At 38.4% G+C, this 16,986-nt stretch overlaps 1 protein-coding gene across 2 annotated transcripts in view; it reads left to right on the forward strand.

Moving 5' to 3' along the window:
- LOC122540552 (myb/SANT-like DNA-binding domain-containing protein 2) overlaps positions 1-15,897 on the forward strand; it is a 36,410-nt gene extending 20,513 nt beyond the window's left edge. The window contains exons 1-4 of one of the 2 annotated variants that reach the window (XM_087976608.1): positions 7,510-7,603; positions 9,745-9,793; positions 11,225-11,669; positions 15,074-15,897. In XM_087976608.1, coding sequence (XP_087832734.1) covers positions 7,597-7,603; positions 9,745-9,793; positions 11,225-11,669; positions 15,074-15,475 — 903 coding nt within the window. In that variant the 5' untranslated portion in view covers positions 7,510-7,596 and the 3' untranslated portion in view covers positions 15,476-15,897. Of the gene's footprint in view, positions 1-7,509; positions 7,604-9,744; positions 9,794-11,224; positions 11,670-15,073 lie in introns of those variants that run through there. The other variant, XM_087976609.1, reaches the window with a different exon arrangement.
- Positions 15,898-16,986: the final 1,089 nt, after the last annotated feature.

Genomic DNA, 16,986 nt, shown 5'->3' on the forward strand with positions numbered 1-16,986 from the left:
ATAGCCTTGTATGAATAAGAAATGATTTGAGTTTGTTTATTCTCCATATGTAAAGACTGTATAGATTCAAACAGCTCTAGTGACTATAGATATGAAGAATTTTCATGAATAATGTATATTTTAAAATAAAAGGTAGCTTATTAAGGAAGATAAATAAAAACCCAAAGAATGGTGAATGCTGTAAATCAGAGACAAAAATAGAAGTTGCTGGAAAAGCTCAGTAGGTCTGGCAGCATCTGTGGAGAGAAATCAGAATCAATTGGAGCTAATTGAAAGAGTCCTTCTGTGGAAGCATAACTCGCCCTGAAAAGTTAACTCCAATTTCTCTCTACAGTTGCTGCCAGACCCTCAGAGCTTTTCTAGCAATTTCTATTTTTGATTCTTATTAAGAAAGGTAGCTGCTGAGTTATGGGAAAAGTTCAACAGCTTGTGAAGTCTCCCCATCCATAACAATAGCTTGAGATGAAGGGAGAAAAGCAAAATACTGCAATTGCTTGAAATCCAAAATAAAAACAGAAAATCCTGGTGAAACTCAGCAGGTCTGACAGCAATTATGAAGATAGAGAAACGACATTTCTTCAGAATTTTGTCTTCTGCTAGAAGTGAAGTTACGTGTCTGGGGAGAACTGAATGGAGCAGTTTATTCTTGCTGATATTGAGTGAGAGACCAATTGTTTCATATGCGGAGTTGAAGAGGTTGAGGGAGTTCTTAATATTGCTTGCTGTACAGTCACAATTTTCAGCATATCGTAAGCCACAATGTGCTGAACTTAGCCATGAATTTCATCCTGTTGGGTCAAGGGAAACTTTGCACCCGTGAAGAATAACTCCTGAGTTTTCCCTACACTGAGATAGGCAATTTCTTTTTACATGAGGAATTTTATGTATAGAATCTGTTTTGACCTTTGTGTTGGAACAGAATTTTTAGCCGTGAAAGAACAATTAAGAATTTCAAGTTTTTTAACCTTCATATAAATATAATTGTCAATGAATGGGTTCACTAATGTATAATCTAAAAGCTCTGATCTGAGCTTTTCCAGACACATGGTGCTTTTCTGTGGCAGTTTCTGCCTAATGAATAAACTAGACACCCGACCCCCACTGCTCCACATCTCCAAACGACAACTAATCCCTGTTCTCTTTATCTCTGCACCAATTCAAGGAAGGAATGAGAAGGGCTGCAGCGTTTTATCTGCCTCCAGCTTCAATTAACTCCAGTTGTACAGGTCAGATAGGTTTAGTAGAACACTGAAAGCTGAGCTTTCACTAATCACCAAGTCTGGCATCAGCTTGTATCTAAAACCTTTAGCTCATTTGTTTCAGCAGGGATAAAGAAGATATGAAAGTAACTCTATTCTGTTTGAGCAGAGCAGGATGTTGAGCAAGTATGCATTTTAGACTCCACAATAGCCTTATTTTCTTCACTGTTAACTTTAGTAACTACATGGATATGAATGAAAACTGGTGAAATGCATTGAAAACACTTGAATGCATTACATATTTCTGTTTAGTTCTGAGTTTAATTTAACACCAGCTATTGTAAGGGTTGGAGACTTGTGCTAAATCTTCCAAGAGACCCGATCCTGAAAATATGCGCTACATATTATTCTTGAATTGCAAAATCAGGATATTTGAACACAAGACATATACCTATTTGTATACCCATAGAATCATACAGTACAGAAGAGGCCCTTTGGCTCATTCAGTCTATGCCATTAAGATTTTATTACACGTGCCATTATGATTGAAAATAGAATTAGGTGAAGCAGCATGTCTGTGCAGCCCTCGAAGGTGCATAGTGCCTTGAGTTCCAGACTATTCCTCCTGAATAGCTGAACTGTTGCTTCCCTGTATGAAATAGCATATTTCTGATCATGAGTCTTGTCACATGCTCTGTGCCCCACCATTTTATTACTTTGTCATAACTCAAAGGGACAGCCTCCTCTCGATATCATGTCTTGCTTGACTCCTCTTGTCAGAGCCTGACTCTGTGTCTGTGTTGCCACATCAAGGGTCAAGCTCTGCTTAGTGCTATAGGCTGCAATTCCTGGGGTTTTAAGTATTTTATTCCACCCGGGCATCATAATTCAGTCCACAGTGGCAGTTGGTGAAAGAAGGTATAGGGCAGAGTGGGAAAAGGAATTCCAAGGAGGAGGAGAAAGATTGGCATCATAAAATATTGGGGGTGATGGAACAGGGAGGTGAGGGGGCAAGTGCTTCTATATTATTGTGAAATTCTTATGAACAATTCGACCATTGGATTAATGCCAAAAAATATTCAAACAAGCCCAGAATTTCTTTGCAGACAATAGTAGGAAGTCTTTGCAATTTTGTTGCATTTCATTTATGCCAATGGTGAAATGGCAGTTCTATAAATGAGTGGACTTTCAGTATTCTAGGTTTATAATAAGGCTAGTGTGATTTTCTGAAATGGTGTAATTTTTCTGGAAACAACTGAAATATATTTATAGTTCACAGGTCGGCGCAATATTGAGGGCCGAAGGGCCTGTTCTGCAATGTATAGTTCTATGTTCTATATTCTAGGCTGTTTGTAATAGTGTGAGGCCAGTCATTAAGTCTTTTGACAGATTACATTATGCTGCTATCTTTGTTAGATGAGATCCCTGTATAATTATTAAAGTGTGACAAGTGTGATATGCTATGAAGCTACATTATTCTATACCATAAGAAAATGACTGTACCATGAAACAAGGTGATCCAGCCTCACTCGAGGACAAAATTTCAAGTTGTTTATTTTAATATTGAGCTATATAGATTCTTTGATAATGGGCATAAAAATGTAACTTCCCAGGTTATATGTACCTTTTATCCCACTACTCATTCTGCTTTGTAATTGAATTTTCCAGACGATTTTGGAAGAGACTTGCCTGATTATAGCTTCTGTTCTAAATCTGGAATGAATGGGCACAATCCATGCAGAACAGAAGACTTCATTGTGTAGGTTCCTGGCAGATGCTTGAAAATTGCTACAGGAATGAAAGGGACTATGAGTTAATTGTTAGAGATTTGTTTGTCCCTAGCTTCCTTCCTTTGTGTGAAGATCATCAACGCACAGTCTGCTGGTTTCAATGAGAGGAACTAACTAAAGTATGTAGAGCTAATAACTTCAAGTGAGGAAAGGAATTAAAGAGTCTTATGAAAATGGTAACAAACTTAAAACTTATGTTCTGCTATTAGTATAATTAAAATGATGTACCAAATTTTGGTGATTAAATACATATGATCATTAAGATTCAAACTTACTATTTTGTTAAAAACTCAAAATATTCAGCAGGTCTGACAGCATCCATGGAGGGAGAAACAAAATTAAACTTTTCAGAGCTGCCATGATTTTTAAACAAGGAAAAGGTTGGGGGGGGGGGGGGGGCGATCCAGAAACAGGAAATGGGCTGGTTGAAAGGAAGGAGAAATGAAGAAATAGGTGAGAGAGATAAAGAAATAAAAGATAATTTTAAAGGTGGTGTAAATGGGAACACTAGAATTATCAGCAATGACTATTGTTAGAAACCATAGGACAATAACTTACATGTTGGTGAAAAGTGAGGCATGAAGTTGAAGCTTTTCATTTGTACAGAATAATGAGAATGCAGAATATAAAGAAATGTTGTGTTCTGTCTGTGGCCAGTATATTGGTGTACCTTAAAGAGACATGGTATGATCACAGCAACATAACATTTGACTTGAAAGTATAAAGTTCTCATCTTCAATCTTATCCCGGATTACTTGAAGCTTGACTGGAAGCATGTTTTAACATAGTCACTCTATATTAGCCCAGACACACATGAGCTTGAGAAATTAAATGTTTGTCTGTAACAGTCAGCTGTAATGAACCTCTTTTGGATTCTTCAACACCACAATATCTGCACACATTTTCTTATGTTACAGGAGATATAAGAATTGCTGGAATGAGTGAGGAAATCACACTGCTGGAGGTAACCTTATACCAGAGGTCGTCATCTGAAATTTTCAACCTCGGTGTTGCATCTAGAATGCTGTAACATGTCTAATCAAAAGATAAAGTGTGAAATAATTGCACAGAGGCTGGTATCCTATCACTAAGTCACTCTTTATTTGCAAGTACAAAGTAGCTGGCTGTGGTCAGTCAGCTCTGAATCAGACCCTGACACGAGGAGACTCTGAGTCCCCTGTCTATATCTGTCAGCCAGCACTCCATGAATGGCCCAGCTTAGCAATGTCAATTAAGGATCTAATAATCAATAAAATCCATTTGGTTTCAATCACTATAAAGTGCTATTCCTCAAGTCATCATAAATTTATTGGAACATTGTAGGTGTGGGTGAAGTCTTAGTCAGAAGCACTGTTTCAAGTCTCACAATTAGACTTGATGATCAAGAAGATGCATACGTAGAGTAATCAAATAAGTTGACTATGAGCCTGCAACTGCTTCCAACGTAAGTCAGTGATATGTGCTAAAAGCAGGAGAGATTGTAGACTCAATACAACTATCCATAGCTCCAAGCCACAATGCCCATTTAAAAATCTGTGTAATCGCAGTAACTTGGATTTCTTGAGTTAACTGTAACACACCACTGCCACAAGGAGTATGAATGGGCTTGAGAATAAAATGAGAAGTAACAGAAATCTCAGGGCTATACGTGTTGTTGCACAATCCGTTCCTGGTGTCCCCAGTGTAGAGGAGACCACATGGTGAGCAACTAATATAATTTATCCAATTCAAAAAAAAATCACAAGTCCATCTCAGATTCACTTGGAAACAGATTGGAAGGTGAGAAGGGATGAAGTAATTTGGCAGGTATTGCATCTCCTCTGCTTGCACAGGGAAGTGTCATGCAAAGGGTTCAACATATGGGAACTGAATAATAGGAAGCGGTAATGGAGAAACAAGCCTCCAGCATAGAATTATTATGAGAAGGAGTTAAGTGAATGGGAAAGTTCTTGCAAATTGTAAAATATGGGAAAATGTGTAATTGTCCATTTTGACAGAGGAATAAACAAAGCATATTATCTAGAGGGCAAGAAATTGAGATCTTTGAGATACAGAGAGATCTGGGAGTCTTTGTACACGAATTTCGAAAGATTAAAATCATAGCCATAGATATTGACAGCATAGAAAAAGACCCTTTGACCTATTGTGTCTATGTCAGTCAAAAATAATCTCATAGGTATTTTAATCCCATTTTCTAGCACTTAGCGAAAATCCTGACACAGATGTACACTTGTGTTGCCAAGTCATATGTGTTATGAGTGTTTCTACCTCTGCCCACCCATACAGGAAAAAGTGAGAACTACAGATGCTGGAGATTAGAGTCCCTTCAGGGCTTTTTCCTGAAACGTCGATTTTCCCACCCATACAGGCATTGAGTTCCAGAGCCTGTGACTAGATGAAAAGCTCAAAATTAGGAATACAGTTGGTGAAACTTTCCAATTCAGGGCAAAAGGAAGGGACAAGGATAATAACAAGTTAAAGTCAAGGTATGAAGAAATCCTGGAGCAGGAGCAAGCTAGAATGATGGTTCTTCTAGGGAAGTAATTGATTTTGGATCTTTGAAAGGTTGTAGCCAGGCAGGAGACATGTTTGGGAAGGTATGAAGTTAGAGTCTATGGAGGGGAGATCTCCAGAGAGGTGAAGTCAATGATAATTGGAAACAATGGCTTGATGCTCAGTAGTGGGATTATGGTCCTTAGGGAGACATGCTTCGTTCAGGAATTCACTGCTGATTTATGAAAGAAACAAATGGGATTTAGAAGCTGGATAGGAATTTGACTTTAACTACAGGCTTGATATATAGTCTGTACTCAGTCTAATTGCTACATTAAACAAAACAAAAGTTAGAACTGGTGAGCCAGACCATAGCATAAAACCTTTCCTAATGAAGGGCTTATCCTGGAAATGTTGATTCTCCTGCTCCTCAGATGCTGCCTGACCGGCTGTGCTTTTCCAGCATCACACTCTCAACTCTGATCTCCAGCATCTGAGTCCTCACTTTCTCATAGCATAAATTTGGTTATATTGTCATGGATCCTAACACAATACTCCTTTAAATATTTCACTCATGGTCCTGTAAGCATGTGATACACCTTTGAAAACTAATCTTGCCTCAGTACATTTAAGTGTGTTCTGATGGCATTCTAGTATGCATGGGTTAAATAGTTTCATTGCAATAGCCCATACTGTATTCAGAAATGCCAATATGTATCATATTGCATAACTTAAAATATAATTTATTTTATGTATAATGTCAATAGAATTCAGTGAAAGAAACAAAGCCTTGCCTGGAAGTTATTTTCTGTGCTACTTATTAAGCAGCTTAGAATATTGAGCTGAGTACTTTTTTGCATCTTTTTGACATTGCAGAGCACTTGATGAATGAATTAATGAATGATTTTAGCCATTGCTGTCAATCTGTACACAGCAAAGCCTCTGAAATAACAATTAAATTAACAAGCAATTTGCTTTCAGGATTGAGGGAGGAAGAATATTGAACACACCAAAATCCATCAGTGGATTTTCTTGAGGATGTGATAAGATGCTTTCATTGATCTGAAGAGCAAGATGGAGATGGGGTTCAGCATTTTATGCCCCCAAAATATATACCTCCAACAATGCAGCATTCTCTCACAGCTGCACTGACATTTTAGCTGAACCCATAGCCGCTTGATTCAGAGTAAGGGCATTACCATTGAGTCTTCACACAAACACTGCACTTACTCATATCACATTGCTATAATCGCAAGCAGAGACAGAAATACATTTGAAATAAAGTGACTATTACTTACAATGAAGCAACAAAAGGAAGGACGTCATGTGAAAATGCACGCAGTTGTTCATAAATATGATCAACATAATTTTGATATCTGTGTGACCAGTAATGGGAAATATATTTTAAAAAACTAGCAAAGAAAATTAGTTATCATGTAAAAGGAAATTCTGTTCACAATGAATTAAAAGCAGCCTTCAAAAAATCTATTCCATTTTAAATAATCTTTTACTATGAAACTCTATTTGAATTGTATTGGCATGTCTATTCTAAGAATTCATGAACATCACAGACAGCTCTGGGGTTAAAGGCCCCGTTGAAACAGTAGACCATCTGTGTAAAACAAGCAAGTTCATTCTCTTCTAAATGAAGTTATTGTGCATGTCTTGTGTCTTAACGTAAAAGAAGTCCAACAAGGCTGCATTGAGTCACAATCAAAACCATGTAATTTATTAATTTATTTTCCAAGGGACCTTTTTGACAGGTTTGAGTACTGCCTGATAGCTTTTGCATCAAAATTACAAAGTAAAGAATTTGTCTGCTTACTCCCAACACCAGATTAAGATATGTCCCATACTATGACTTATTTCTTCTCCATAATATGCCAGATGTATTTACAGGAAGTAACTTTTGCCCCGTGCTTCATTTGAATGATTCAAAGGGTTAATTATAGATAGAGATTAAAAACGGGAACAGGACACAGAGGCAGAGCAGCCTTATTGTAAGGACCCATCAGTTTGATCATGACTGCTGCTCATTCAAGAAGTGTTCACTAATTCCTTCAAATTGGAACACGGTGGGAAGATTTTCTAAATTTAACACAGAATGCAACATAATGGCTGGTAAGGAGAGAGATTTCCAGAATGGTTCTATGTAGCACTTTCATTAAGTAAGAATTAATTTAACCTATCAGCTAATCTTTGCAGATTTCACTGGAGTTTTGCAAAGACAATTACCTTGAATGATAATTGTAAAATTGGTTACAATATAGAGAAGGATGACACACTAGTAATTTTTATGAGAAAATGTTCGGTGCAAGATCAGAGATGTTGCTTTGGAAGGAAGAGTAGCCAGACGTGTTCAGAGCAAATCAGTATATCACCTGATATATTACATTAAATGCTTGTAACAACATCACTGACTATTTAGAAAAATCTAGGCTAAATAGATCTGACAGTCTACTCCGAACCATTCAGTGTCACTTATGTGTGTTAAAGATTTTGGATTATCTAATCATTTGATATCCAATGTGGATAACACAGTAGAATGGAGAATTAAAAATGAATTAGTAGATATTTTATCTTAAGAGAAACAGACTGTCGTGAAAGTTCATGGTTCTATTGCTGATCAGAAATATTGATTTCTTACCTTCAGAATTTCTTTTATTGAGTAATGAGTTGACCTGTTTAATGTTGTAAAATGTACTGAGACTAAGAGGGAGATGTCAGATCTTATTCCTTCAATGTCTAAAGCTGCACACTTGCCCAATTCCTTGTGACATTGTCATGCTGGATAGTCCTTAATGCACTCCTAAGCATTAACTCTTTCAGACCTTTAAATTATTTAATTCAGAATTTACAACATTTATTTATTTCTGTTGTATCTCTACCATTATGTTCTGCAAAGAAACCCAGAGACAGTCTAATTAGATTCCACATCAAAAGTTGAAACTAGTGTTACCATTATTTATTTTGATGTAATTAATTTCCTTCTACTAAACCAGTTCAGAATTAAATTGAAATTGTAAAGTTATGAGATACGTACGATGAAGGAATTCATTTGACCTGTATCTACTCCCAAATCCAAAAAAGAAGCCCCTCTTGTAACAACATCTTGTATTTCCCAATGTTTCCAGGTTTTAATCTCCACTGTGTAGTGCCCAAAAGTTCATTCCTTATATTGATCATTCTTTCTGTGACGTTGCAGCGACTTACTAAGATTCCTTTAATAACATCTCAGAATCCTCCATCTCTACCACCTAGCAACTGCATTTACCCTCCAAGTCTCACAACATTCTGATTTGTAACAATATTAATCATTCAGTGTCACTGACTTTAATTCCTGAAATATCCCCTTCTTCAGATCTATGAGCATGTCTAATCTAACTGAACTGCACTGATTCAAGAAGACAGCCACCACCTCCTCAGGGCAGTTAGGGTCAGGCAATAAAAAAATCTTCTCTTATTAGCAATGGTCACATCCCATAAACAAATCATTAAAAAAACTGATCTGATGTCAGTGCTTACCTGACAGAACACATTGTAATGATTAAGTTAAGCATGTCATTAAAACATTGGTAAACTGTTATATGCACCTGACTAATGATTAATAATCATAGAATCTCTATAGTGCAGAAGGAAGCTTCTTGACCCATCAAGTCCACAGTAACTCTCTGAAGAGCATCCCACCAAGTCCCCCACCATATTTCACATAAACTACACATCCCTGAATACTACAGACAATTTCAGCATAGCCAGTCCACATTAGCTGTGCATCTTTGATCTGTGGGAGGAACTCAGACCACCGGGTGGAAGCCCACACACTCATGGGGAGAATGTGCAAACTCCACACAGACCATCACCCAAGACTGGAATTGAACCCGAGGTCCCTGGCATTGTGAGGCAGAAGTGCTAAGCCATCATGACAACTGTTTTCATAAGGCTTGCCAATGGTTCAATGGTTTTCAAGTCTCTTTTGATGCCTTTCAACATAGTGGTGCATGGCCAATTGTGCATTGACCATAACCTCATTTTACAGATGGAAGTGTATCATTACTTATTTTTTCTGTCATTCTTAATCATGAGGTTTCGATTCAAGAACAAGTATGAAGCATTCTGAATTTAGTGCATAGAGATTTGTGAAGTCAAAGCCTTCCAAAAGCAGATTGGTTTTCAATGATCATTATTATTATTATTTTGGAACAAAGATATAAATTGTAAATTTTGCAAAACTTTATTATAATTTACTTTTCTTTGAATCTCAGGATTTATTAACCGGAGATCAATATGTGGGGATATTCCAGGCCTGGAGAGGTAGGTAGTGGACGTCAAATCTTATATCAACATCTGTTAGTTCGGGTCAGCTTGTCAGTGAAGACTTAAGTTCTTATGTCAAAGGACAGCTGCCAAAAATCTGAGTAGAACTTTCTATAGGATATTGTTCAAGTAGTGTCTTTAATGGCTGCTATAGATTAAGGTGAAAGCATTACAACAGATGTCATACGACTACATCAAGCAGCCAATGAATTATGTGGGGTAGTGTTAGTTCAATTGGCTTGATGGCTGGTTTCCAATGTCGAGTGACACCATCAGTGTAGGTTCAATTCCTGTACAGGCTACAGTCAACATGCTCCTACCTTTTCAACATGCTTACTTGCCTGAAATATGGTGATTCTCTGGTTCAAACACCACTAATCATCTCTCTCTCTCCAATGAGAGAGCAACCCAATGCTCCTTTGGGTCTCTGATGACTTTACCTTTATGTCCAAAAACGTTTCTCTGAACAATCAATGCCCACTTTCTGTTTGTAGAAGCATACATAATAGAAGGAAAATACTGAAAACCCCAAACAAACAGAAAGAATGCTGGGGAAGCACAGCAGGCCTGGCAGCGTGCTGAATAGAGAAACAGAGTTAACATTTCAAATCTGATATAACTCTTCTTCAGAACCGAGAAGTGTTTAGAAAACAACAGAGTTTGCAGAAGGAGCAAGGAGTAGATGGCATAGAGGCCAAGCACAAAAGACAAAAGGGTGATCAATGGCAGTGAAAGAGAGAAAGAGATGTAAAGTGGCTGTAAATAAAATATGGAAGAGGGAGAAAAATATCCTTCCCAATAGGAGCAAAGTAAGCAAGACACAACAAGACAAGCCTGGGATGGTGGGGGGGAGGGTGGAGGCATAGTGTGTTGGGGGCATTGAGAGTGTGATGAAAAAGTAGACCATATGTAAAGCAGTCATTTTCTAAGTTTTGGAATATAGTATTGTTATAAGCAAAATGTTATGATCTCCTGTTTGGACAGGTTACAGTAAATTATACCTGGACACGCTTATAGTCTGGCTTGCTCTTGTCAGCAAAATAGACTATAGCAAAATAGAAAAGTTTAGTTTACTGGAATAGCTTTTATGATTCTGCCATAAGTTCAATTATAAATACAAATAATTTATTTAAATGAATACCAGTAAAGTCAAATCTTGATATTAACATTATTTTTTCAAAAAATAACTTAATATTGAGGAGTGTCAAAAATAAGAGTCATCATTTGTAAAAGTCTTATAAAACTCATTTTCTTTTATTAATAATTATTTTAAGCTGGGTGGAAGGAGGAAGCATAACCTCTTGAGAAAAATAGGACGTGCTACCTTGTAGTAGTGTCTGTGCACTGTTTGGATGAGATTTTTGAAGGGCATATAGCACCAGAGGTGAGATGTAAATCACTTAACTAATAACGGTATCTTTCTTGCAGGAGAAAGTTCTTGACAGTTCGTCCCTACATTCGACTGCTAGAAACTGCATGCCCCACTTGGTTACCTTTTAACTTATATTCCAAAGACCAGTTCCATGAACTCTCTGGGTTTGGTCTTTATGCCATTGGATACAACACACGCTGGAATCCCAAGATCCGGTATTATTTGACAAAGCTGAGCAGCAGGGGCTCAAAGCTGATTGATTCCTTCCTTACTCAAGGTGGCAAAGGTCACAAGGTAATTGAGATGAAAGTGGAGGCTAGAAAATGGAGAACCGTGTTCTACAAGTACGTGGACATGACAGTAAGTGAGATGGAATGCCTCCAGCTCCTCCAGCGAGTGAAATGGATGCCATTGCGCAGATGTACTTCGGAAGATGTCCTTTCTCGCATCACAGAGGAAAGTGGTCTTTTGGCAATAGGCTGCAGTGAACTGAACATTGAGGTCGGTATTTACCATAAGTTAAAGATGAGCTCAGTAGACTGATGAATTATGTCAGAAACACAGGAATTGCTGAAAAATGGCAGCAGGTCTGGCAGCATCTATAAAAAGAAAGCAGATTTGCTGTGCTTTCTCTCGACAGATGCTGCCAGACCTGCTGAGTTCTCCTAGCAATTTCCTCCTCTTCTTGAAGGTAAGGGACCTGATTTTCCTCCTTACTTTTGTCTAGAAATGATATGTACATCTGAAACCTGCCTGAATTTGACTAGGCTGACTACATCACTGGCACTGAATCACAGAATCACAGAAATGTTAGGGTGTAGAAGGAGACCATTCAGCCCATTGTCTCATCTTTGTGCACCAACTCTTCAAATCATTACCTACTACCAATTTCTTGTTTTTTTTCCTCATTCCTATCACATTATTTCAATACAAGTAAGCATCTAGCTTTTTTTTTTAATCTTCAATTGTACTGTTTGGGCCAGATTAGGGTTGGTCAACCTGAAGTCAGCTGACGAAGGAGCAGCACTCGCTCCGAAAGCTTGTGATTTCAAACAAGCCTGTTGGACTATAACCTGGTGTTGTGTGACTTCTGACTTTGCCCTCCCCACTCCAACATTGGCACCTCCACATCATAGCACCAGGGTAAGTACCACATTTTTTCTCAACCATTTCATACACACTCTATCTCTGCTACTGCACCCAGCTCGGCTCATGTTTTACAATGCTCACTGATGCCTGTAACATTATTCTTCACTCACTGTCATCCTTCTTCATCTTGCCCTACCTGCACTAGCACAGAGAGTTATGCCACCTTGCTAACATCTGGAAGTTGAACTTGAAGTGGGCGTAACTGTCTTTGGCAGAAGACCCTCAGCAAGTCTGGGCTATCTAGACACAAATGCCTCAGATTTGCCCAAAGAGACCTCCAGGGCAAACTGTCTCCAGCCCAGCTGTGGAGCCAGGAAATATAGAATCTTAGAATCCTACAGTGGGAAAAGAGGCCATTCAGCCCATCAAATCAAGCACAACTCTCTCAAAAACATTCCACCAGATCCACATCCCCATCCTATCTCCATAACCCCTGTTTCCCATGGCTACTCCACCTAGCCTGCACATTCCTGGGCAATATGGGTCAATTTAGCATAGCCAGTCCACCGAACTTGCACATTTTTGGACTGTGGGAGGAAACCGGAGCGCCCAACAGAAACCCACACAGTTACAGAGTGAATGTGTAAACTCCATATATGCAGTTGCCCAAGGCTGGGATTGAACCAGGGTTCCTGGCACTGTGAGGCAGGAATGCTAACTACCGTATTAAGATGTAGTGGGAGGGAGAGGGGGAAGAAAACTTATTTAGGGCACTTTGGTGGTACAAGTGACTGTATGCTATTTGTTACATTTCTATAAATCGTGCTATTCTGACCTCATATCTGGTTGTTCGACTTTCTATGCAGCCCTGAATGTAAGTGTTTCATTGTGGTTCATAAGTTAATGTCCGCACATGGTGTACTGTGGATTGATGTTTGTACTGCAGGCCTGCTACAGCATCTGGGAGCAAGAGGAACAAGGCACTTAGAGGACAATGGGTTGTGCTGACAACATTGCCCTTGTCCTACAGCATCTTGATTATTTCACTTCTCAAAAACATTCCACCAGATCCACACCCCCACCCTATCTCCGTAACCCCTGTTTCCCATGGCTACTCCACTGAGCCTGCACATTCCTGGGCAATATCCAAAAGTATTGGTGTGAATGAGTTGGTCAGTGATGTCTGGTGCAGGAATGTGAACAACACACCCGAAGATGATACAATGGGATCACCAGGGATTATGGACCTGCAGGTCTGTGTCCTGCACAATGCATAGGGCTGTGTGCAATGTTGTTTCCCATGAAAGCCCGCATATCGGTAGATCTTCCAAATCCCTCCCTGACAAGTTGATTCACTTACCTTGTCCACTCTGAGTGTTGTCATAGCCACTTTCTTCCTCATTGTGCGCTTTGGATTTCCAGGACAATGGGGGAGGGTGACAGTGAATGTTCTTCAGCCAATGGTTTCCACCCTCTGCCACTACCTGTCTGTGAGGCCCTGAATACATAGACCCCTTCCTGGTAGCTTTTCTTTGACAAACCCATCTGTTCACACCTCCCTATGTGCTTAGAAATCCTACAGCAATGTAAAGGGGTGGATGCTTAATGTAACATGAGGTGAAACTGACCGAGCAATTTTTAGCATGTCCAATCTCTGCTGTTGTCTTTCTGGAAAATTGATTTGAATGATGTCATTGTTTGCATTGTTAATTATTTTTGGCCAGATGGCAGACAAGCAGAAACTGGTCTGAACTGACTTTTCATAGACCTTTTTGAGAAGTAAATAAGTGCCTAAATTTTATCAATAAATGGCATCCCATCACCAGTCACTCTTAGCCTTTGACAATAGTACTGCCCCTCACTGAGTTAGGCATATAGGGCTCAATATCCCTGACATTTAGCCTTTTATGTCAGTCAGGTCTCCCTGATTGGATCAGATTAACAGCCCCAATCACGGAACTCATATTCTATGAGGTCCAGCTGGCTGGCTTCATGACAATCATATCTCATTTGGCACCAGCTTGCGTGCAACCCAGATCTTTGAGATTAATGAATTTTTGACCTATTTCTACATCCATCCTATTTGAATTAATCTGGAGCTTAATGCCTGTTTGTATCACAGCGTTGCAATTGATGTCTGCTCCACTTAAGTGGCAGTTCTGCCTAATTACTCCAGTATCAACTGGTTGATTGGGACTGTTAGGACTGATAGGAGTGCACTTCAATTGTTCTGCACAAAATGATTGCTCTCAGAAAAAGCGCCTTGATATAAATGAAACTGTGTCTCAAAGTTGAAAATGTTGTTTGGAAATTTTAAGTGACCATGCAAACAAACCTTACAATGTAAATAGAGCAGATTCCACAGGAAAGAGGGAGTCAACACTTGCTGAGCCGCCTCACTCAGCATCAATTCAACAATATTAAGAGGACCTTACTGATGGATAGTGGCTGCCAAAGCACAATCGCAATGTACATGGATTTATGTCATATGTTTATGATCTGAGATTGCTCAATGGAAGGTCAAAGTTCTCTAATAGGAAAAAAGTTCAGGGAGTTAAGTAGGCCTCAGGCATCGTTTTCACCATACAATATATTATGGACATCAGACTATAAAAGAACAATCATTTAACATAACCCAGCTATTAATAATATTGAAGAGTGGTAAAAACCAGCTGGAGGTATATTTTGGAAACACTATCAGGAACACAATTATGCATTTCTAGAATCAAGACTAAAGTTATTTTGTAGAAACCAAGAGTTCTTGTACTTCCTTATTGCTTTATTGATCAAGATTTCTTCTGTGTTTCTCAATTCAGGTAAGAATGAATGTTTCAGACTTAGATGGCATTGATGACTGGGCTGATGACTCATCTGAGGACCAGGCAGTCTCCCCAGAGTCAGATACTGAGCGAGACAGTGAACTCAGTGGAGTAAGTCAAGTCAAATACTGCTACATAGAAGCTGTGGCAACAAGTATTCGGGATCAGCTCATGAAACTACTCCAAAGTCCAGTGAATATGATTGATGATCAACATTCCTGTGCAGATATCCATCATTTCATCTGGCATCCATCTTCAATGGATCAGAGTAAACTTTACTGTAAGTGGTATCCAGTAAAGCCTGATGTCCTCAAACATGGCTGCATTCAGGAATGTGTGGAGTCAGCCCTGGGCTACAGACTCAAGTATAAGAAACCTGGGACATGCAGGACAAGATAGGCCAATTAAAAACCAATTGTTAATTGCCTGACCAAAAATTTAATTCAAAGCCAAGGATTTTGCTATTGTTTTGTAAGTTGTCCCATTGAGAAACCAAATGATTTTTAGATTGCCCCATTACTAAAGAGCTTTTAAAATAATGAACAGACATTGTCACATATACAGGTAACTATGACTTGATAATTAATGATTTTTATTGTATTGTTAATACCCACACTTCAGTAAGTCACAACATTTTACTTTAACAAATACAAGTGCAAAACTCAAATGAATAAGTGTTCAGTAATTAATTTTTCATAAACAGATCTATGAAATTTGAGAAGGCTTGTTTGTATCATAGTTAAAGTAACAGTAATTTGTAATGGAAGATATACCAGTTTTCAATATATGCAGCCAATTTTCAATTTGAAAGTTCCAGGACTTTTTTTTATATGCGTTACCAACTGCTGGTGTAAGATCTAATGACAATGAGGATAAAGGATAATTTGTCATCTTAGTTATTTAAATGAAACATAATTTTTTCCAATATTTATCATGGTATGTTCTTGCATTTATATTTGGTTGGTCCTGATGATTACAACTGATGGATTTGTGGATTCATCTTTTTACTCCAAGCATATCCCAGATTTTCTATATCATTAGCTGGGATCATATGATGGCAATTATGTTATTACTGGCCAAGTCAGATCTCAGCCTGAAATCTGGCTTGATAATTCATATTTTGTTTTGTTTTTATTTCCCAAGGTGGTTTTTCATTGAATTATAAGCATACCTGCAACAGGTGTGGTTTCCACAATGAAACAGAAATCTATGATGCCAAGAAAAGAAGATAAATTGGAATAAACCAAGTTAGTTTCATATCACACAATTTGAAAGATTTTGAAACACACTGTAAAAATACAATCCTATGAGGTTCGCCAGGAGCATCTCATGTAGTATGAGTTCCCTGATGGGAATTGTTAACCTGGTCCAATCAGGAAGTATAGGCTGACAAATATTAACAGAAGTTTCAGGGATTCTCCTCACTCTAGGGTCTGGCTCTGAGCTGGTCAGGGTATATGAGCTGTGCACATGTAAATAAAGGGTGACTTGGTGATGGGATACCAGCCTTTGGGAAGTTATTTCACTATCTATTACTAAGTTACCATGTTACAGTACTCTAATACCAGAGAGTGTTTCTTTCTTTCTCATGCCTATAGTGATATTCTTAACTGTTCCTTTCAATTTTGATCTTGAAAGTTTGATAGTCTCTTCCTTGATTATTTATTCCATTGAGCTTAGACTTCCTCAGTTGCTAATAATCCATTCAGGGTTCTAACATCTCTTGTCTGGAACTTTTAAACTGAAATCTACCTTGGAACTATTCTGAGCTAACTGCTTTCTCCAGGAGAATTGATTCTTAGAAATCTGTTATGGATCAGGCCAGACCCCCTCAGAACATTTCAAGAAAGTAGCCAGACCCTAACTTTGCTCGTTGTTTTAAGCAGATGTAACGCAGGAAGGATGCAGTT

This window comes from Chiloscyllium plagiosum, unplaced genomic scaffold, assembly GCF_037043375.1.
Source record: "Chiloscyllium plagiosum isolate Xiang-an unplaced genomic scaffold, Cpla_swu_hap1 HiC_scaffold_29, whole genome shotgun sequence".
NCBI lineage: Eukaryota > Metazoa > Chordata > Chondrichthyes > Orectolobiformes > Hemiscylliidae > Chiloscyllium > Chiloscyllium plagiosum.